This window comes from Ciconia boyciana, chromosome 26 (genome assembly GCF_034638445.1).
Source record: "Ciconia boyciana chromosome 26, ASM3463844v1, whole genome shotgun sequence".
NCBI classification, from domain to species: Eukaryota; Metazoa; Chordata; class Aves; order Ciconiiformes; family Ciconiidae; genus Ciconia; species Ciconia boyciana.
Genome location: NC_132959.1, coordinates 1,983,239 through 2,004,651, shown reverse-complemented (window position 1 = coordinate 2,004,651; position 21,413 = coordinate 1,983,239). Strand labels below are relative to the sequence as shown.

The following is a 21,413-nucleotide window of genomic DNA, read 5'->3' as shown; positions in this document are numbered from 1 at the left end:
GAGCTGACCGTGACCGCTCCCACCCGCGAAGTTTCCCGGCCCAAGGCAGCCGAGAGTCCACGGCGAGGTCCCACGCCTCTGGCTTCCTTCTGCCCCCTGCAAAGTACATTTAACCCCAGAGCATGGCCCAGGGGGAGCAGAAAAACCTCATTTCCAGGAAAAACCAAAAAAAAAAGGCACCCAGAGTCCACGTTGCTTTTGTAATTATTTCTCCTTTGTTACAACAAACCAGAAATACAAGATTCCATTGAAACTGGAACAGTTCACAGAATGGCGGAACTTAAAACTTGAGGAGAGGGGGAGGAACAGACCCCTTCCCAAACCCGTCGGGGTAAGTGCAGGCAGTTGGTCTGACCGGAGGACGCAGTTTTGGTTACACCGAAAGGTAACAGATGAATTTTGGACCCCGTGTTTTAAAAGAGACAGTTCTACCACACTTTGCTGTCACAGCTGTAATTTTATGTTCCTGCTTCCAATTCCTTTAAACAAACACTTGTTTTCTTGCAGATACAGAAACCACTGGTGCCATCTGTTGAAACAGAACGCCAAAGAAACTCAAACTTTATCTAAAAACAAACGAAGAAAAAAAAAAAACCCAAACCAAGGAAGTTTTCAACCTGGGAAGTGCTCTGCACTAGGCATTAACAGAACGCTGGCTACCAACGGAAAAGGAAATTTTGGTGTGAAACAAGAAAATTGGCGTGTTGAGAAGCTACACCTAAACCTGGCCTGAGTGTTCGCCCTGCTGGGAGGTTTTTTTTTTTCTCGCTTCAGATGGGTGAAACTGAACTGCGAGCATGAACTCGGCCCTTCGGTCGCGCTTGGGGACAGGGCCGATCCCAAAATGCAACCGCGGAGCTCAAGAGACACAAACACGCGACCCCAGCACCGACAAGCGCTTCACCTAACGCAGGGCGGGCGGCACGCAGGCCACGCTGCGCTGCACGGGCACGGCGGGTCACCAGCGCTGATGTCAGCGGATTAACTGCAGATCTGTCACATTCATGTTTGGAGTACTCGGGGGGGAGAAGAAAAAAAACTGATATAAAAAACAATCCAAGAAAAGGTTTCATACAACAAATAGTATCAAAATGTTAAAGGAACACACTAAAGTCTGAGAACACACTAAAGTCTGATCTCTCGGTAGAACGGGGCCGCTCCCTATTCCTGCAGGTCCTTCCAGCATGAATCAGGGTTTCCATTTTTAGCTTATGGGCATCGACATAACACACTAACTTCAACAACAGTCTCTCGGAACGACCTTCAGTCGTTTGTTTCCGGGTCTGTCTGAGCCATGTAAGCATCCAGCTCAGCATCGAGGTGTCCTTTCGTTTTAGACATGTAAGCATCTAATTGGTTGTCCAGCTGCTCCTTGGTCAACGCAGGCCGTGCCGATCCTCTTCCTCGTCCTCTGCCTCTGCCACGACCTCCAAAGCCCCCTCGTCCCCGGCCTGCCATGCCGCGACCTTACATGAGACAAAATGGACGGTTACACACTCCACCAGACCGAGCCTCGGGGTTTGCCGCGGCTGCTGCTCCTCCGGCAGAGCCCCGGCTGCCGCTCCTCAGCGCCCGGACAACACAGCAGCTCTGCCGAGCGCATTTCAGCACCTCCTCGGGGAAGTCCTGCAGCAGCCACCCCTCAGCCGACCTCCAGCTCCCACAGCAGGTCGGGTTCTGCCGCGCTGGATTAGCTCCCCAGGCTGCTTCTGTTTCAGTCCAGAAGCCCAGACGGATGTTTGATCCACGACTAGGAGCTACGCTCTTAGTTCAGACTCTCATCTCCCCTGCTTGTGTTCCGATCCCCCCTACGCGTTGCGTACTCCTCTCCCATGGAGCGTACCCCAAGATCCTGCACGTCTCTGGGACAGGCTGAAGCTTTTGGCAAAGTGGCAACGCCATTAACCATTACAAGCAATTTTTTCCTACAGACGAATACTTCAAACTGAGAGGTTTTCAGACTACTTCACAAGTAGGATACCCAAGAGCCCACACTGATCAGTATTTGTTTGTCAGGCTAAGAAATAAAGGTACAGCTGCAAGCCAAGGCTGTCAAGGGATAGGCGGCTTCCCGATAACTGTCTGCTCTAACTCCTACGAACATTGGGCCAATCCCAAAGTAACACGAGAGCGCATTTGGCTGGCGTTCTAACCAAACATCTGCCCAAAACATTAACAACCCCACCATCAACAGCTGTCTCCTGTATTTCCTCTTGCACTCCACTCCTGCTTTACTGCTGCTCTGATTTGTTGTTGAAAATAAAGAGTTCATTTACCCAAGACTTGATTCAGTTTCAGACTTTGAATTTAAGTTTATTTTGCAGGGGTTTAGGCTTTCTCCTGTTAAATTTTTCCCCTCGCTAATTATTTTAAGAGTCTCTTGGATTACACAGGCTCTATATCATTTCCTTAAGTGTGAGGAGACAGTGTAGTCTTCCTCAATACGCTGGAAGGTTACTCACTGCCTCGACTACTATTCAAAACCTCACGCTGCCAGTGATAACCTGCAGGAGCAGACAACTTCGCTGAGAGTCCCCAGAACCCCTCTAGCAACACTGACACAGTCAAGGATCTTGGTGAGGCATAAGGCCTGGCAAGACATTTCAGGAAAGGAAGCCTTAATTTAGCACTACACCGTACACTAATTCAAGAACAGAGGGGTTTCGGGGCTGCGTGTACTTACATGTGCCAGCCTTAAACAGGAAAAAGAATTAAAGCTTACTTCTACTTATTCAGCAGCAACGTGCCGCTCCTGAAGTTCGTGCACACTAACCTCTGCCACCAAGTCCTCCACGGCCCATGGCACCTCTGCCCAGGCCACCTCTTCCAGGACCACCGCGACCTCTAATGCCACCTCTTCTCAGGCCCATCCTGGGGGATATTCCTCGTCCTCCCCGAAGCAGGCTCTGACCTTCAATAGAGAAAGGGAATTCAAATCAGAAAGAAATTAGTTTTCAGACAGAGCAACAAAATCAGAGTCATGCCGTCAAAAAGACGGCATTACTGACATATAAGCAACTCCAGTTCAGCCATGGTACTGACCTCTGAGTGGGACTCCTCCTCTCAGCAGAGCTCTTGCTCCCCGGCCACCACGCATGGCTCCTCGTGGCAAGCCTCTCTGCCCCATAGACAGTCCTCTTCCTCCCATGGCTCCGCGAGCGACGGGTCCCGCCGGCCGGCCTAATCGTGCCTGAATGTTACTTTTACCGAGGCGTTGCTTTAAGCTCTTCTGGAATAGAAGATTTTTAAGAAACAAGAAAGTCATGCAGCAATCTCGGACTTGCAACACAAACGGCACAGCAATTGCCCTATCAATAAGAGCAGTGTGTTGGGTTTTTTTTTTTTAATAAAATAGTCACCAACTCTCTGCGAGATATAATGGAGCTTCAAAGGAAGACAATCAAATCTGCTCTGGGAGGTACAATTTGTGAAGGTCAAACAGAGAACAAAGACCTTTCCTGGAAGCAAGTGTTTGTACAGAGACAAGAAAGTTTGCAGATTTGGAAGGAAATATTTTTCTCCATTTTTAGCAGTGCTGCTCAGTCCAAATCAAAGCAGACACTTAATCCACAAGGCAGCCCACTAATCCTTTCTGCTGGAAGGTGAGTCCAAGCAAATCCCTGATTGAAAGCAACTACTCCTGCTGTGGCACAAGCCTAACCTACCTCTGCAGAGCAAGTGACATCTGTGCAGCCACATGCCATGGACATCATTCCCAGTGGCCTACTGCCCCATCCTGGCTAGGCTTCCACAGAGACTAAGGCAACAGCTAGGAAAAGCATCAACTTTTCCATCTATACTACGAAAAGAAAACTATACTGAAGAAATCTACCCGCACCAGAACAGCAGCAAAGCAGTCATCTTTGCGTATCTGGCTTTTGAAGTGGTTTTTTTTTTTTCTTCATGTCCTGTACGTCCAGACACCAGACTCCATTTCACAGACAGAGCTGGATTCCCTTGGGCCAGCCATAGCAGCTCCTGTCCTCAAATGCCCATACCAGAACTGCTGCAGAGACAGCTCAACTGCTCATGAAGCAGCAGCTGAACCACCAATTTACATCCCAGTATTGTTAACATGCACTGCTACCAATTTGGTCTCCACAGAGCAGACTATAGCTTCTGTAGGCACCGCTGAACCCTACAAGGAGCTAAAAAGCGACAGTGGGAACCTTCACACTTGTCTCAAGAACAAGAGCTCTTGGCCCTAACAAGGTAAAGTGACAGGAGCAGCCATAAAGGCTGTATTTTAAGAGTTGCTTAAATTTATTGCTTGTCTACTTGACCAAAGCCTACGGACAGCTGAATTGGTTCCTCTAAAATCAGTCTCTTCTCTAGCTGTAGTAAGATTTTAAGTTTTACTGCCTCAGAGTTTACAGAGTCATTCCTTTTTCCATCAGCTGTAGCAGCCTAAAACATTAGCCTCTTTCGCCCAGCCTCGCTGGCAGAAAGGAATGAGAAAGCATGTGTGTGTTCCACATCCAATTATTCGTTTATGTCACTTACCATGAGAGTTTAAGATAAGCTGCTGGACTTTGCACTGAAACAGCCTAAGAGTGCTCGCCCTTCTGCTCTACCTCAGAGCGGTAGCACCTTGGTCTGCTCCAGCTACTAAGTAAATGCACATCTCGAACCACAGTCAGTATAAATGTTTTTACATTAAAAAAACACAGCAGGTTTACGTAAAAACTTGTGCACTCAGGCGCAGAGGATGCAAAACACAAACCCACGAATCTAGCACAAGCAGCGCTCCGCAGGAGTTTAGAGAAGTCCTTTCTGAAGCACAGGTGACCCATCGCTGGGATCAATGCTCCCCAGCACTTCTGGACACAGCACATCCAGAAGGATCAGAAAAGCTCCTGGTGATACCAAGTACAGCACTTGTGAAAATCCAGTCACCACATCAACTTCCAGAGCAACCTGCAATCTTCAAAGAGCAACCCAACATAAACCAGGTTCCCAAATTTCCCTACAACGCCGTTCCGTCGCCCTCCCTTGCAGCATTTAATTCCAGAAGACCATGAAAGTACACCTGTGCCCAACATAAAAATCAAATGGGTTTAAGAGCTAAGCCAAAAGACTAGTTCTTCCCTGTTCCTCTGTGGCACTTCAATCCAGCAAGCAGAAACTTCATGCTTGCAAACCAGTTTCACTTATCACTTGTGAAATTCTTAACTTTTCAAACTTTTTTTTTTTACAAGCAGAAAATAATTTAGACTACCATTTCCAGAGCCTTTGTTTACAAGCTCTGCAAGGCTAACTGGCACCACAGTCTGTTTTTACAACAGAAGTCTCAAGAGATCTTAAAAAGCAGTTGCATTCCTCTTTATCAGAGAGCGAGCCCTGAATGTGAGCATGTGCGGCAGGTTTAAGTATTCCAGCTATTTGGTGAAGCAGCTCAGCTAAGAAATTTCCAGGGCTTTCTCCTCATGTGCAAGATAATGTAGAGAATTATATTTAACTACTGCTGTAGTCAAGTCATGCAGTGCTGCTATTTGAACTCACTGCACAGCTGCGTAGCACTACCCCACAGGTTTCCATTTGTACCCTACACATACATTTTAAGCTAATCTTCCCAGCCTTCCCATTTAAACATAAGCTTTAAAACTTGCCAAACCCCCTACAGTCTGACAATGAGCAGGCCCTAGACAAACAGCTCTTCTGTTTGTTATTGAGGTTTCTGTTGTAGGCAGATTTTGCCCCCTGCCCCTTCCCTAAGTCCAGAGTTGTGGAGAAGCACATTGACTGCAGCAGAGAAATCAAAATCTAGCACGTTTGCTTAGGTCTTCTGCTCTACCGACAGAAGGCAATGAGAGGAACACACCGTAATCTGTAGCACTCATCACTGAAATGTGGAATAATAAAGACTCTTTATATAAGGAGAATGCAAGACTATGCCTTAAATCCAGGCCTGCATTCTAGCATTCGCAAGCCATCAAAAAATCAGTTTGTTCATCTGTTCCTCGCAGCCAGCTCCTATCAAGGGAGTGCTCCAAGAGAGGATGGAGTTGGGGATGGGAGCAACCAGCCTCAACTGGATAGTAAGTACTGGAAACAATCTGCAGCAACTGTAACTGCGGCTAGATTGTGAGATGAAGCACTCGGCAGATCCAGAAACCCAGAATGAGAACATTTCTCTGAAAAAATAGAGAGGAGATATGAACAGCCAGCACAAAACCCCCCCAACTCAATCATATTAACCAGTACGTTACAAAGCATTACTTATCTGAAGTAAAAAGTGGGATTTTCTGCAAGTCCCTTCTAGGTTTTAAAAATCCCCTCTCATTTTTAACTTTCAACGTTTTTCAAAATCCACCATATCCTGAAAAGCCATTTGACAGGCATCAACAGGCTGCCCCAGAATACGCCACTTTCTCTCACCTGTTTAAGCTTCAAAGCAGCCTGGACAGAAGGTCTATTCTCCATCTGCTGGGCCAGTCTTCTGTTTCTGGCACTGGCTAGCTGCTGCTGCTGCTGCATGGTAGCCCGAATATTCACTGGCATCGGCTGTTTGTTCTTCAGCATGTTAGTAAAGCTTCAAGGTCGAATAAAATGGGTGTTTAAATAAAGCTTTATTACATACATTTATTGGCATTTCATGGTTCTCAAGATTGGATCTCCAGATCCCATGAACCTTATGTAAAGAGTGGTACTTAGGTCACGTCATGTGTGATTACGTATTCCTTGTTTTCCACAAGTGTGCAAGAACTGGAAACTCAGAAATGATGTTGTATATCAATTCAGAAGTGATAAAGCTTTAGGTTACTGATTTTAGAAATGGCAGAAGGAATGAAAACAAGCAATAAGCAGAGATGATCATGACAGATGGCAGAGGACATCACAGAAACAGAAAAGCAAACTGAAATCTGACTGCAAAAGCCAAATTTACCCTCAAAGATCTGAGAAAACTGTTTAAAAACTCAATGCCAGAAGGCAGCTTTACAAAAGACATCGCCCTGAGAACAGACCGGTGTGCCTCTGGCGCACCACAGAACTGGTGCCGTAAGAAATGCCATCACCCAAGTGCGCTCACTTATAAAAACGGTTCACTTGGCAGTTTCTTTGGTGCACAAAGTCTTCTGTCCTTAAAAGCTATATAGGAGCAGAACATACAGCAAGATGGCAGACCTCCTTAGGGGCAACCCATCAGCTTTCTCCTGTGTCCTGGGAGCTACACAAGACTGCAAAAGAAAACACAGATGAGGAATATGGACTGACCAAAATGAAACAGGCCAGCAAGCCTTCCCTGCACTGCACCTCACCACTCCTCTTTCCTGGGGTAAGCTCCGAGCACCGGTTCAGGCTACATCTCACTGCAGCGCTTGCCAGAGCAGGAACTGCATGCAAACGGCTCCCTTTATCCCTGGTTCAATGATACTAACATAATTAATCCAAGAGTGATTAGTAAGAAAGTGAAACGTAACTGCAGCATCGCTGTTAGTTGTCACCGTAGAACCGCAAAAACTCAATGGCATGGAAAACCAGAAGAATACTCAACAGAAGAAATAAAGAAATCAAGAAAAGAGAGAGATGGAGATGAAGCAAAGCGTTTGCCTCTTACAAGGCCCAAAACACTGTTAAAGGGCCTTTGGGCTTGTTTAATGGCCTGCTGCATGCCTCTTACAGGCCAGACCACATGCACGTGTGTCTGCCTCGGACAAAGCAGCAAGCCGGCTGCAGCTTAGGTAACATGCTACCATGCTGCAGTGTCAACTATATAAATGTAAAAACATGTGGAAGAAAAAGGGAGGGTGTGAGGTTTCTCTCTTTTGTTATAACACATCCCACCATATTTATGTGTTGAATAGTTTAATATTAAGTGCTACGGATAAATTTCTCCAAAACACTTGCCCTTTTAACCTTGCGTACCACATTTGTTGCAGTTTAAGACAGAGGTGCATAGCCATCTGCTTGTTTTAGTGAGGTTAAAAGAGGGCAGAAACCACGTTGGTTTTTGGACACCGGACAGCAATAATTAAGTAAAAAAATTTCTTATGAGCTGAAGCTGCTGTTGGCTTCCTCACCGCTCGTTCAGAGACATCTTGGTGGTGCTCTTTAGCACAACCTTCGGTGCTGACTGTGCAGCCATCTTCAGATCAAGAGAATCTGCAAAATGAGAACCAGATTTAACAAACAGCACAGAGATCTTGCGCTTACTTGACTAAACATTAAAGAAACCTGCATTCTGGCTCCTTTGGTGGAGAGAATCAAGAACAGGGCAGGTAACAGGTACTCTATTAATGCATTTTTAATAAGTTTTCTAGGCCACTGCCATGATACAGCAGGTTTAATAAATCAGAAAGTTATGCTAATTTGTCCTTACTCAGAAATAACCTTTTTAGAAAGTGAAAATTTTACCATTGGCAGGAGTAATGCTGCAAAAATGCAGTCCATCAGCAGTCAAGATGGCACTATGTCTTTTTTAGTAGGGCATCCAGTGACACTGCCACGCTTCCTAAGCTTTTAGCATCAGCAAGATGGAAACCCCAATTTGTTTTAAACAGACACATACCATGTACTCGGCAATAAAATTCCAAGATTATCCTACAGAAGTCCCATATACTTAGGTTCCATCCTCCCACTCATTATGATTGCTGCCACTTGGACAGAAATAAACTGTAAGGGGGCAGTCACTCCGGTTTTTTAATATCTAATACTCTGGTGGGCAGCTCATCCGCAGTCCTAATGCGGTTCTTTAACATGAGAACCTGCCACATGCCTCATGAAAGCAGCAAAGGGATTTAAACTCAGCTGTTACTCATCTCTGAAGCACAGCTCAAGCCCGAGTGCTTTGGCAGGGATGCATACTACCAAAATGTGCTAAGCTCAAACCCACTGACTATGCAGATCGATTTCTATTTTTTTCTTTAATAATCGGTATAAAATTTAATGCTTAGATGACCGCCGAAAAGTACTCACCCTCAAAATACCTTCAACAAAATGCTTTCTTTAAAATGTTTTACAGTCCATCTGCTAGAAATTGAGCCAACAGGCAGCCGCACCCCATTTTTTTTAATTGAAAATGCTTTTAAGAAGCATTTTTCCTGAATAACCACAGCGCAGCTCGCAGGGTAAGCCCCGCTCCCACAAGCCGGCCACGCAGCGCGGGGGCTGCCCTGGCACCGCCAGCCGAGGACGGGGAGGAAGGCGAGGCCTAGCCGGGGCCCTCGATCCAGCCCCGTCCGACAGCCGCCCTACGAGACGGGGGGAGAAAGCCCGACTCTGCGCGCACAAAGCCTGGGCAGAGGCAAACACCGCACCCCCCAAGTGCAAAGATCAGCCCTCCCGGTCGTCTGAGGGGACCCTGCGGCCTCTCTTACAGAACCTCCCTCTCTCTCTCCCTCCCTCCGCGCCCCTCTCGCAGCCCTCCGGCCAGGACCAACCGCTCTCACCGAAGCAGACGGTCGCCAGGTCTCCGGTGGGGCAGGCTGGCTGGCGGGCGGCGCGGGGTGTGGGGCTGGCTCCGGCGCCCTCCGCCCGCTCCCGCCGCACTCAAACACCCGCGACAAAATGGCGGCAGCAACCACAAACACCCTCCCTCCTCCCACCGCCCGCGCCGAGCCGGCCAAAATGGCGGCGAAGACGCGCAGGGCGCAGGCGCAGAGCTTTGACGTCACCACGCTCTCCACTGTTGGGCGGGGCAGTTCTGACGCAGGGGCCGCCCCCTCGGCCATTGGTGCCCCGCGGCGGGGTGGGCGGAGCCGGGCCGTGGGCGGGGGGGCTGTCGGCTCCCTCAGGCGGGCGGCGGCCCCGGGTCCGCTGCGGCCTGGCCGGGGTCCAGCGCGGCCGGTCCTCGGTTCCCCCCGCGATCAGGAACGGGCGGGCGCCTGAGCTCCGCGGCGGGGCCGATCCCGCAGGGGACGCCCGGCGGGGCCTGGCCTGTGCGGAGGCGGAGGCGTCGAAGGGTTGAGGAGGCCTCACGGGGCCTCCGGTCCCCCCGCGGCCGGGCTGGGCCTGTGGCCTGGCTGTCCCCGATGTGTCCCCGATTTCTGCCGGGGCAGCCCCCGTGTGGGGCCCGACGGGGGGCGGTGAGGGCCCAGAGCCGGGCGGGGTGGTTGGGGAGCACCGGGGCCGGCCCCAGCCCCGGCAGACGATGGCGCTGGCGGCCCTGCGCGGGGCCAGGCCGGGCCGGGCAGGGCCTCAGCGCGGGGGCTGCTGGCTGGAGGCCCAGTTGGCGAGGAGATAAGAACCGGTTTCTCCAGCCCCACGGGGCGTGGTGCCCGCGCCTCTGGTGGGACGGGCAACGAGTCCCGGCCTGCGGCTGCTCCCCCTACCCCACCCCGGACCCTCATGCCCCCATGTTGCACCCCCGTGTCCTGCACCCCAATGCCCCAGCGCAGGCCGGGCTCACCCACCCCAGCTGTGCTGTGCCCTGGGGTGATTTGGGGTTGATGCCAAGGCTCCGGGGCAGGGTGCGATGGAGGAGCCAGAGCAGGGTGGAGACAGGGAGGTCTCCAGGCACTTGGGGTGACCCAGAGTGGCTTTTCCCTGTGACCCCGTGGCTCAGGAGAGGGAAGGCTGCCTGGTATCCCCGGGGGCACTAGCAGGGGGACAGGGCAGAAACCCCGACCCTGGAAATGAAGGAGCTGACAACAAGCCTCTGGCTGGGTCGGTGCCTTTATTGCGGAGCTGGATCCCAGTGGGATCCCCCGGGTGTGCTGGGGAGCGGAGGGTGAGCTGGGGAGGTGGCGGGGGGGGCTCTGCATTTTGGGGACGCCATGGCCGGCTGCAGCGGGGTGGGGACCGGCCTGGGTCAGGCGTTCTCCCAGAAGAAGGTGTTGCAGGCCACGGTGAGGGCGGCCACCAGGACCACGTACTCCTGGAAGTCCACCTCCCCGTCGCCGTTCTCATCCAGGTCCTGCATGATCTTCTCCACGGCACCTGTGTCCTTCTGGGTCTGTGGGAGGGGGGTGACAGGGTGAGCCCCGGGACTCGGCAGCCTGCTGGGACGCTGCTGCCCCAGGGCACGGAGGGAAAGGGGGATCCCCCGGCCCCCGTGCCCCCAGCGTGGCCGGTCCCTACCTCCAGGAAGCAGCCCAGCTCGCTCTGCAGCAGCTCCTTCAGCTCCTTCTTGCTCAGCTTGTACTTGTCCCCCTCTTTGCCCGAGTAGTGGTGGAAGACGTTGATGAGCGTCTCCATGGCCCCTTCCAGCTGTGACGCCATGGCTCCGGCTGCGGGGAGGCACCCGCTGCGTTACAGGGGGGCAGCCGCCAGGCTTCCCCCCCCCACCTTGTTGCGAGGGGCAGCCCCCAAATCGCAGCCACCCCCTGCCCCGTCCCCTGCCGGGGAGCGTCGCGTGCCGTGGCCTCCACTCCGCACGCTTGGCGCTGGGCAGAGAGCCGGCAGCGGGGCCACGGGGGTCTCGGGGCACCCCGCTGCTCCCCGGGGCTGGATGGGGTGCTCCTGTGGGAGGGGGCCCCGGCTGCCTGCCCCCTCGCAGGGCACCCGTGCCCTGGCCGGGACCTGCGCTCACCTGAGCTCCCCGCTGTGCCGCCCGCCCGCCCGCTGCTCCGAGTGTGCCGGGCTGGGCCGGCCGGGGACGTTAAATAAGCTCCAAGCCCCCTCCCTCCGGGAGGATCCGATACTGGGGCTGGACAGCCCGGCTGGCACCGCCGGGCTGCCCCGCGCCGCCTTCGCGGGGGCTGGGGTACGGGGAGCCCGAACCCGCGGCACCCCGCTGCCCTGCTCACCCCGCACCGCCCCTGGGATGGTGCAGAGGAGCGTTTCCAGCCCCACTGGTGCCTACGGGGTGGCGGTGGGCAGGGGAGGGGTGGGCAGCGATGCCGAGAGTCACTTTGGGGGACTCCGTGTCCCTCCCCCTGTCCCTCGGGCGTCCCTTCTTGCCTGAGGCTGGCCCCACGGTGGCCCCGTGGGGCAGGGGGATGCCACGGGGGATGGCGATGTGTGGGGTGGGCAGCGGGGTCCCTCGCCGGGGCCACCCCCCGCCCGGCTCTGGGTCGGATGCTGCGCCGGGCCCTGGCTCCGCTCGCAGCCGCGGCCCCCGTGGCACCGTGGCGCCCGGGGTCTGACCCCACGGCGTCGCCCGCCGGCATCCCCCATCTGTCAGCGCCGCGGTGCCGTGCCGGATCCGTCCCCAGCCCTCCTCCCCCGGGCTGATAAGGCGCGGGTATCCGGTGTCCTCGGCCTCGCAACGGGAGCCAGCCAGGGCTGGGGGGAGCCGGTGGGGGCTATCGGGTGACTCAGCCCAGGCCCCCCGGGGCCGCCCGCTCCCCGCGCACAGAAAGGCCTCTTGTCAAATTAAAAAAGCCCCACAATCCCAGCCCGGAGGTTGCTCCAGCAACCGCTCGGCCAAGAAACCAGATTCCCGAGCTGGCATCGCCGATGCTGATAATCCCGGCCCTGTTGCGGCTCTCGTTACGGCCCTGCATCCGCGCGGCCGGGGCAGCGTGGGGCCGAACCCGCCGTGGCCTCCCCGGCACCGGCGTCCCCAGGGGAACCGCAGTGGTGCTGAGCCCCCAAAATCAGGTGGGCACGACCGTTCCCCCCCCCCCCCTTTTTGGGACCCCCCTGCAGGGGGGCTGCCGGGATCTGCCAGCGCAGCGTCGTGGCTTTTCGCAAGAGCGGGGTGGTGCCGGGCTCTTTATCCCGGATTCCAGTCCTAATTTGAGGCTAATTATATCCTGCTCCCTCCGTTTCCATCTCCCGCACTTCCTGTCCCCGCGGTTGGGAAACGTCGCGGCCACGCAGCCCCCCCACCCCGCGCCCCACTTGGGGACCCCCAAAGCCACCCTGCCACCCGGTCCCCTGACCCTGTATGGTCACCCCACCACCACTGCCCTGTGCTGGGGTGGGGGGGGGGGAGGTGGCGTGGGGGAGGGCTGGAGGGTTTGGGGTGATGTGCAGGGTCTTGGGGGTCCAGCCCCTGTCCTGCACCTGGAGCAGCTGAGGTGGCTGCGAAGGGGGTCCCTGGCTGGAGGTGGGGGTCCCGGATGGAAGTGGGGGTCCCAGATGGAGGTGGGGGTCCCGGATGGAAGTGAAGGTCCCAAATGGAGTCTCAGGAGCTGCTTCCCAGCAGGACACAGCTCCCATTTTTTGGTGTGGGGCAGGGAGGGGGGGTCTGGAGCTGGTGAGCTCCAGGAGAGGCTGGATCCAGAGCCTGGGGACAGGGGGAAATGGGAAAGGACCCCGGTGGCACTCACTCGGCGGTGTCGGCGCGGGGGCTGGCGGCAGCAGAGCCCGTGTGCCCCTGTCCCCCGTGCGGCTCGGCAGTGGGCAGGATCCGGCCACCCCTTCCGGGAAAGCCTGGCCCCCGGGGCTGTGTCGCCTGCCCAGTTGGGCAGCAGCTGCCCGTGACGGGAACAGGCATCGCTGCCTGGTCTTGAGCTTAAAAATAACCCGACCCCGGTCCCCGCAGCGCGCACAGAGCCGGGGCTGCCATGCCCTGGGCACCGGCACGGCCGCTGCGTCCAACCGCCCGGCTGTGCCGAGCTCCCCGAGGGCTCCGGCTGTGCTCGGAGGAGCTCTGCCCTGCTCTTATTAAACCCCAAACCTCCCCGGAGATCAGGATTCGGCCGGGCATTTCCCGAGCAGTGGGACTGGCCGGAGCCGGGTGCCCAAGGGCGAATGCCGATGCCGCGGGGGCATCGCGTGGGCGCCGGAGGCGTCAGCCCTGGGTGCCGCGGCCCCACTCTCTGCCGCTGTGGTGCCAGCCGTGGGGAGAGCACGCCCGGCGTGTCCGCGCTGGCAGATCCCCAGGACAAGCTCTTACCAAACTGGGAGCAGCGAGGGACATGCCAGGAGGTTTACACACATCTTGGAACAGGTTTCAGCCACTGCGACTCCCCATGCTCCACTTTGACCCAGCTAAACCAGTTGCTCCAGTTGCTGGTGCCGGGGCTGGGCTGATCTTGTCTCTCCGTCCCATTGCTGGAGCATGGAAGAGGCTTTTCCATTCCTGGGATTTGGAGCGGAGGGAGCTGCCGGGTGCTTGCCGTACCAGGGCCGGGGGCATCGCGATGGCACTGGGCGCCCAGTTTTGCAGCCTCAAATAACCACGCTCCCCTCCAACGGGCCCTGATAGGTGTGGTGGGCTGGCGTGGACCACCGCTGGGCTAGCACCCACAGTGGCCGCAGTTGGGGTCCCCAACCAAGAGAGGCTGGGGACAACACCAGGACCAGGACACGGCGGCGGACGCCAACCCCCTGGGATGCACCCGCACCCTGACACTGAGCTCTCGCCCCAGCACGCGGGGTCCCGCGATGCTCTGCTCCCCTCCCAGTAGCGCCGGGGTCCCCGAGGCCGGGTCACCGCTCCCTGTCCGCAGGGATGGCCCCGAGCCGGGATTCCGGGCTCGACCGGGAAGTGCCGTTTCTTCTGCCACCTGTGATTTGGCCGCATCCTGTTGCGGGGCCGCTGCAGCGCCTGCTGCCTCCTCGCCCTGTCCCAGCATCCCGAATTCCAGGGGTGGCGAGTCACGGGCCCGCCTGGTTCTTGAAGCTGGTGATTCACCCCAAACCTGTCCCTGTCCCTGCCGAGCCTGACTCACCCCAGCGGTTTCCCAAGAGACCATCTCGGTCCCCTGACGTGGGGCTCAGCGGAAGTCCTGTCTCTGTCCCCCCCCGTCACGCCGGGGAGGGGGACGGGCCAGATGGGGCTGCAGGAAGCCAATTCCTCCCCCGTGAGCTGGTGTGACGGGTGTGGGGTGGGGACCGGGCTGCCCGGTGCCGGCCGGAGCCTCCCCATCCCCGTGGAGAGGTGGAGTGAGTGCGTCAGGGCTCAGCAGAAACCGGGGCGGTGACGGTGGCATTGCGCCGGGGACCTCCCTGCTCTGGGTCCCCAAAACAACTAGTGGGGGGTTTCCAGGCTGTGCCAGGCTCCCCAGGACCCCACTCCCATGCGCTGTCCCGGGGGGGCTGCTTGCCCTGTCCTAGCTCCCCGTCCTGCTTGGTGTCACGCTGCTGTGGGGACTCCAGGACACAGCCCCTGTGGCACGCAGGGATGGGGTGACTGGCAATCAGGGACATCCTTGCCACGTTCCGAGCAGAAACGGTCCCCAACGTCACCGCCACGCCAGGCTCCCGGCCCCGGTGTCCCCACCGCCTCTCCCCGGGGCTGCGCTGTGGGTACCACGCGGGGTTTGTTTGGGGCTGAGGCGCGGTGCTGGGGCACGGGATGGGGCTCGGGGACCCCGTGGGAACGGTGGTGCTGCGGCGTGGAGCTGCTCAGTGTCCCAGGTGGAAACCTGCCAGGGCTGCCATGTTATAAATACACGATGATTAAAGGGGAACACTCGAGCTGTTCCAACCCCCTAATTAATTTGGATTAATTAATTTTTTACAAAGCCCACTATTAATAGGGATGATGTCAGCGGGCGGCTGAGTCACAACTCTCACTCGGTGTGGGTCGAGCCTGGCCCTGGGTCTGCGGTGCTGCTGGATCGCGGGCTGGGACGAGCCACTGTGCTGGGGCACGGCGGGACGTGAGCGGGGCGCTGGGGGCCACGTCCTCATCCCCAGCGCAACCCAAGCCCTGCAGGGATGGACTTGGGGGTGAGACCTGCCCCGCACCCCCGGAAAGGTCCGGGTGATGCTGAAGCCCCGTGAGGTGCTCCAGCCCAGCGGGTGCCGGAGCAAACTCGCTCTGTCCTCCCGTGTCCCTCCCCTCTGCCCCGTGGTCCCATCCTGGTCCCCACCAGAGCATCCCCACGGTGGCAGAGCCCAGGCGATGCCGCAGAGGCCGGGACAGGCTCACGCCGGCGGGGCCGAGCACTGAATTTGGTCTGCTGCCCGCACGGGGAGGGGGGAGAGGAGGATGTCTTCATGCCCGGGCGGCGTCTTGCGTCCATCCGGTTGCAGCAGGAAACCCAGCACCGTGGCACGGGGGACAAAGTGCTGCGCTCTCCCCTCCTGCATCCCAGGGTATAAAACCTCCCGGGGGGCCGTGCCCTGCCTGCAGCTCTCTGCCTGCAGGCGGCGGGGGTAAGTAGGGAATTGCTGCCTGCAGCACCGGCCCCACCCTGGCCACCGTGTCTCCAGCGTTTGCAGGATGAGAGCGGCGCTGGGGACCCCTGCCATACCCCCATCCCGTTCCCGACGTTCCCCCATCCCGGCTGCCTCTGTGGCGTTTGTGCCACGCTGCACCGGATGGCAACGGTGTCACCGAACGGCAACGGTGTCACCGAACGGCTCTGCTTCCCCTCCCTGCGGCAGCCGGGGAGGGCCTGGCCAAAGCGCTCGGTCCCTAGGGAGCAGCGGGTCCCTAGGGAGCAGCGGGGCAGAGGGACAGCCCCCAGCCCCACGCCCCTGCTCAGCCCTGCAGAGCTGAGCCGAGCCCTTGCAGACTCACTGCACCCAGGGCTGGGGAAGAGGAGAGGGTCCCCTTCTCCCGATGCACGCCGGGCATCACCTCCCCGGGATGCCCCTCCAGCTCTGACCCCCTTTTGGCTCCTCTCCCTGCAGCCGTGGGCCACTGCCGTGCCCTGGCACCATGGCCACGGGCGAGCTGACTGAGCTGGAGACGGCCATTGAGAAGATCGTCACCGTCTTCTTCACCTACGCAGGGAAGGAGGGCAAGAAGGGCACGCTGACGGCTGGCGAGTTCAAGGAGCTGGTCCAGCTCCAGCTGCCCAACCTGATGAAGGTGAGGTGAGGGGCAGCATGTGTGGGGTGGCTTGGGGGGGCGGCTGGATCCCCGTGGGTCCCCCCGAGCTGGGGGGCTGCTCCCGGTACCCTGGGATTTGCAAGCAAGAGCGAGCAGCGGCCCCTGCTCCCCCCGTACCGGGATGCGGCTGAGCCTCCCCTGTCCTCCCCGCAGGACGTCCCCTCCCTGGAGGAGAAGATGAGCGAGCTGGATGTGAACAACGATGAGGAGCTGAAATTCGGCGAGTACTGGCGGCTGATCGGGGAGCTGGCGAAGGCCATGCGGAGGGAGAAAGCGGGGAAAAAGAAGTGACGGGGCTGGTGAGGAGACTCGGCTGACATGGAGCTAATAAAAGAGGTTTCCCTGAGCTTGAGCATCGCTGCTGTTCTTAGTGGGGGGCTCCTGATTCGGGCAGCCCATCTCCTCCCCTGCCTGCATCTGCCCGTGGCCACGCTGTGCCTGGGCGCCAGCCCGGCACCACGAATGGTGGGTCGGGGCTCACTCCACGCTGAGGTGGCTGCTGCGGGGAACCCGTGATGGATGGGGCCGTTCCCAAATCGCCCTTGCGCCGGTCTGGCTTGCGGGGTGCCACCCTGCACCCCACAAATGCCTTCCTGCCGGGCTGTGGGGTTGCTCAGCACAACCCCGATGGGTGGCAGAGATGTGGCTGGGACCGGGGTGGGGCTCGGGAGCAACTCCGGCGGCGATGCTGTGGTGGCCACAGTAGCCGCCATCCTCCCGCCATCAATGCCCATCCTCCCTGGGGTCTTGGGTGGCGGGGGGATGACGACGTGTCCGCTAGCACAGCACATCCCTGGCTCAGCACCCCTAACCAAGCTCCCATTCCTGGCGTTCAGCTCCCAGATCCTGGTGCTGCTGGGAAATGGTGAAATTCCCTGCCCACGGGGTGACCCGTCCCTGAGCCGGCCAGGGCCCGGTGCCCGGGTGGCTGTTCCCACACGGTGCTGCGCAGCCGTGCCGGGCTGGATGGGGAGCCATCAGTGTGGCTGGGAAGGAGGCGTTTCCTGGCCCCACGCTGGCCCTGGGCCAGGCTCCAAAATGAGACGCCTTGCACCACACCGCAGCTGGCGGCGCGCAGGGAGCTCCCACTCACGCCTCCCCGCGGTATAAAACCCTAGCGCGCCGCAGCCCGCGCAGACCCAGGAGAGCCCGTGGAGCAGGTAAGTGGCCCGTCCGCCACCGTGGGATGGGGGTCTGCGCCCAAGGGTCCCCCCACCCCTCCGCAACCCCCTGCTCCCACGCTTGGCTCTGCCACGACTTGCCGCTGGGGCAGGGACGCTCCTGCTGCCGGGACGTGCCCCAGCAGCTCACCGCATCCTGGGGCTCCTTCCTCGCCTTGTGCTCGGTCCCAGCGCCGAAGGAGGGGAAACTCTCCCCAAGCCGAGAGCTGAGCCTGGCTTTCTTCCCCCCGCCAGCTCCCCAAGACCCCGTCGGAGAAGATAGCCCCACCACTGCTGCCACCGACGACCTACAGACCCCGCGAGGAGCAGCATGGGCCAGTGCAACTGCCGCAAGAAGCGCAAGGTCCGTGAGCGACGCTGCGGCACCGGGAGGGCCGGGACAGCCGGCGGGGTGCGGGGTACAGGGGTGACCCCGCACGGCCCCATCCCTTGGAGCACAGCCCTGGGCACGGGGTGACTCAGAGCAGCGCGGCCGGGCCAGCCCCATCCTGGAGCCAGACTCCAGCGGAGGAACCGAGGGGCTGTTTCGGGGTTCGGTGACGCTGCCCCGGCACTGGGCAGGGGGACCTGGTGCTGCAGACTTGGAACCGCTTGAAAGTTCGGGGAACCAGGCAGCTTTCTCCAGCTCCCGTGGACTCACCTTCGGGAGCTGTGCTCGCTCCTTGCAACCTCTCCAAGAATGCCCAACGGCAGAAAGTCTCCTGTTTTCCTCGGCTTTCAAACGGGAGGTGCCCACCCTGCGCCCCTTTGCACCTGCAGAGGACTTGGCCCCGGTTGGCTGAGCCGGGGCGCTGGGCTGAGGCTCTGAAGATTCCTGGGTTCTTCCTAATGGGCATCGCCTGATGTGGTTTAATAGTGTTTCAAGGGGAAACCGCAGATGCTGAGTGAATCATCATCGTTTCCCTTCAAACGCAGCTTTGGCTAATTAGCACGAGTGGCTGGGGAGCTGGGTGTGTGGGTCAGGCCAGGCTCTGCCCCCCACCCCTCTGGGGAAGGGGTCTGCAGCCCCGACAGGGAGGGAGAGGGGCTCCTGCCACCTCCAAGCCCCGTCCTGGCAGGTGCCCGAATCATCTTGGGCACTGACTCATGCCGCCATCCGTCGCTTGTGCAAAGGAGAGGAAGAACCAGTCCGGACGGCCGCGGCGGCCCCCGCACGCTGTGGGTGTAGCGCCTGGAGACGCCGGGGTGGCTGAGCCTCGCTGGCCCTGGGCAGGGAGAAGTCCGGGCAAGCAGAGATGGGGGGTGACATGCCTGCGAGGAGGAGTGTCACGTCAAGGTGGAGGGGGGTATGGCAGCTGTAGGGGGGTATTGCCGCTGTGCAGAGCCTGTATGGAGGGATGCAACATCTGTATGGTGGGGTCTCATGTCTATATGGAGTGGTCTCGCATCTGTATGGAGTGGTCTTACATTTGTATGGAGTGGTCTTGCATCTGTGTGGGGGTCTCACATCTGTATGGAGCGGTGTCACATCTGTATGGAGTGGTGTCACATCTGTATGGAGCGGTGTCACATCTGTATGGAGTGGTTTTGCATCTGTATGGGGGTCTCACATCTGTATGGATTGGGCTCACATCTGTATGGAGTGGTCTTGCATCTGTATGGGGGTCTCACATCTGTAGAGTGAGGTCTTACATCTGTAGGGGGTGTCTCCCATCTGTACGGAGGGGTATCATGTTGATAAGGAGGTTTATCACATCATTGCGGAGGGGCTGAACATCTGCAGAGAGCGCTGGCACATCTGCTCGGGGTGGGTGTCCCATCTACTCGGGGGCTTGTCCTGTCCATCTTGGGGATGTCCCATCCATCGGGGGAGGTGTCCCGGTGGTGCTCACCCTCTCTCCCCCCGCGCAGGACTGCCAGGAGCTCACCGATGTGGAGCGGGCCATTGAGACTGTCATCAACCAGTTCCACTGCTACGCGGTGAAGGGGCAGAAGGAGTACCTGACGCCCAACGAGATGCAGGAGCTGGTGACGCAGAAGCTGCCCCACCTGGGAAAGGTGAGGGCAGAGCCCAGGGGTGGGCAGGGGGAGCTGGGGTGGGCACGGGCTGCCTGCGGGACCCCGCAGCCCCATCACCCCGATGCTTTTTCTGCCCTGCTGCAGTGCGTTGGACCGCTGGATGAGAAGATCGAATGCATGGGAGACCCTGACGAGGCCAAGCTGGAGTTCGGAGAGTACTGGGACATGATGGGGGACGCGGCCAAGGGCTGCCGGAGGAAGTAGAGGGCGGCGGGGGACGGGAAGGCGCCCGAGGCCTCAGGCTCTGCACCGAGAAGCGCGAGAGGCTGCTGGTCCTGGTGGGATGCGCCTGGGAAAATGCAGATCACTCCTGCCGGGGCTCGTCGTCTCCTCCCCGCATCCCCAGCTGGGGCGGAGCGATCCCCCTCCCCGGCTCCATCCCTGCCCTCTCTTGTCTCTCCTTCCTGTCAGAAAACCTCCCTTCCCATCCCCAGCTCTGGCCCGTGCCGCGGCGGGAGGGAGGTGGCAAGGGGGTTCCTGGCCCCGGCTCTGGAGCCGCCTTTCTCCGTCCTTTGCTCCAGAGCCTTTACTCCCAGGGTTGTCCCACCTCCAGCCCCAAAAACCCTCTGGTTGCAGGTCCCTCAGCCCCGGAGCATTGCAGCGAGAGGGACTCGGCTCCTTTCCCCCAAAAGCCCTTGGATGTGCGGGCTCGTCCCCCGGCCCCATGCTCTGCCACCCGATGGGAGCCCCTTTGCCACCGCTCTGCCTCGTGCTTCGAGCAACCTTCGGGGGCATCCCGGGCTCCGGGCCGGCCCCGACATTGCCGTTCGTGGCCTGGGTGTATTCTCTGCTCTTCCCCCAGCGCAGGGACCGCGGTGCCCTGTGTCTACCCAGGTTTTGGGGTGCTATGCCGGGGCGTGCCGCCTGTGTGCTGCTCCCCCACCTGCCCCTCTCCAGGGATGCTGGCCTCCAGCTGGCGGCTGGGCTCGAGGCTGGGATGGTGACGGGTTGTTATCAGCTTGCGTCACTTGCAACCATTTTTGTATAAATTAATAAAGGAAAACACTGGAGAAAAAAAAAACCAGCCAGGATGGGGAGACCTCATTTATCCTTCATGGGACAGGGAAAGTGGGGAGCAGGGAGGGATGGGGCTGCAGTGATCGCGGCTCTGAGCATCCCTCGCTGCTGGGTTGCGCAGCCCTCTGGCCCCAGTGCAGACCACGAGGGTGCAAGGGATGCTGCAGGCGTGCACGGGATGCTGCAATTGTGCACGGTGCTACGGGCGTGCACGAGGCTGCACACGTGCGTGGGATGCTGCAGGGTGCCGCGGGTGTGCATGAGCACGGTGGGCGTGCGCGGTGCTGTGCTGGCCACGGTGCCGTGGGCGTGTGTGGCGAGCGTGGGTAGTGCTCTGGGTGTGCGTGGTGCCGAGGGTGTGCACGGGGCTGTGTACGTGCCCAGTTCCCGGGCTGGCTCGTGCCCAGCGGTCCCCGTTGCAGGGACCCCACAAGCAGAGCCAGGGCTGTGTCTCCAGACCAGGCACCCCGAGGGCTTTGGGCATGTGGCTCCACACTGGGCTGGAGGGAGTCCAGAGGAGACCCTGAAATCCTGGGCTCAGAAAGACCCGGGAACTGCGAGGCCAGCAGCAAGATCCC

At 58.6% G+C, this 21,413-nt stretch overlaps 4 protein-coding genes across 11 annotated transcripts; 2 read left to right on the top strand and 2 right to left on the bottom strand.

Moving 5' to 3' along the window:
* Positions 1–181: 181 nt before the first annotated feature.
* Positions 182–9,563, bottom strand: CHTOP (chromatin target of PRMT1). Of its 2 annotated transcripts, none has more exons than XM_072846590.1 (6): positions 9,390–9,563; positions 8,022–8,103; positions 6,379–6,532; positions 3,043–3,226; positions 2,774–2,911; positions 182–1,466 (listed from the first exon to the last, which is right to left on the bottom strand). In XM_072846590.1, exons 2-6 carry the CDS (start codon positions 8,084–8,086, stop codon positions 1,264–1,266), a joined length of 744 nt encoding a protein of 247 aa, XP_072702691.1. In that variant the 5' UTR covers positions 8,087–8,103; positions 9,390–9,563; the 3' UTR covers positions 182–1,263. The 2 variants fall into 2 exon arrangements, with proteins under 2 accessions (XP_072702691.1, XP_072702689.1); XM_072846588.1 differs by having other exon boundaries at positions 3,043–3,229; positions 9,390–9,560.
* Positions 9,564–10,602: 1,039 nt separating this feature from the next.
* Positions 10,603–18,461, bottom strand: S100A1 (S100 calcium binding protein A1). Of its 6 annotated transcripts, none has more exons than XM_072846708.1 (3): positions 18,440–18,461; positions 11,020–11,168; positions 10,603–10,894 (listed from the first exon to the last, which is right to left on the bottom strand). In XM_072846708.1, the coding sequence occupies exons 2-3, from the start codon at positions 11,158–11,160 to the stop codon at positions 10,751–10,753; spliced, it is 285 nt and encodes a 94-aa protein (XP_072702809.1). In that variant the 5' UTR covers positions 11,161–11,168; positions 18,440–18,461; the 3' UTR covers positions 10,603–10,750. The 6 variants fall into 6 exon arrangements, with proteins under 6 accessions (XP_072702809.1, XP_072702807.1, XP_072702808.1 ...); XM_072846706.1 differs by lacking the exon at positions 18,440–18,461 and adding an exon at positions 14,505–14,659; XM_072846707.1 differs by lacking the exon at positions 18,440–18,461 and adding an exon at positions 13,727–14,390.
* On the top strand, positions 12,262–16,964 carry S100A13 (S100 calcium binding protein A13). 2 transcript variants are annotated; one of them, XM_072846699.1, is made up of 3 exons: positions 12,262–12,483; positions 16,417–16,597; positions 16,772–16,964. In XM_072846699.1, exons 2-3 carry the CDS (start codon positions 16,445–16,447, stop codon positions 16,907–16,909), a joined length of 291 nt encoding a protein of 96 aa, XP_072702800.1. In that variant the 5' UTR covers positions 12,262–12,483; positions 16,417–16,444; the 3' UTR covers positions 16,910–16,964. The 2 variants fall into 2 exon arrangements, with proteins under 2 accessions (XP_072702800.1, XP_072702799.1); XM_072846698.1 differs by lacking the exon at positions 12,262–12,483 and adding an exon at positions 15,793–15,936.
* On the top strand, positions 17,665–20,816 carry S100A14 (S100 calcium binding protein A14). The gene is made up of 4 exons (XM_072846702.1): positions 17,665–17,778; positions 18,034–18,142; positions 19,651–19,797; positions 19,903–20,816. The coding sequence occupies exons 2-4, from the start codon at positions 18,110–18,112 to the stop codon at positions 20,020–20,022; spliced, it is 300 nt and encodes a 99-aa protein (XP_072702803.1). The 5' UTR covers positions 17,665–17,778; positions 18,034–18,109; the 3' UTR covers positions 20,023–20,816.
* The last annotated feature ends 597 nt before the right edge of the window (positions 20,817–21,413 follow it).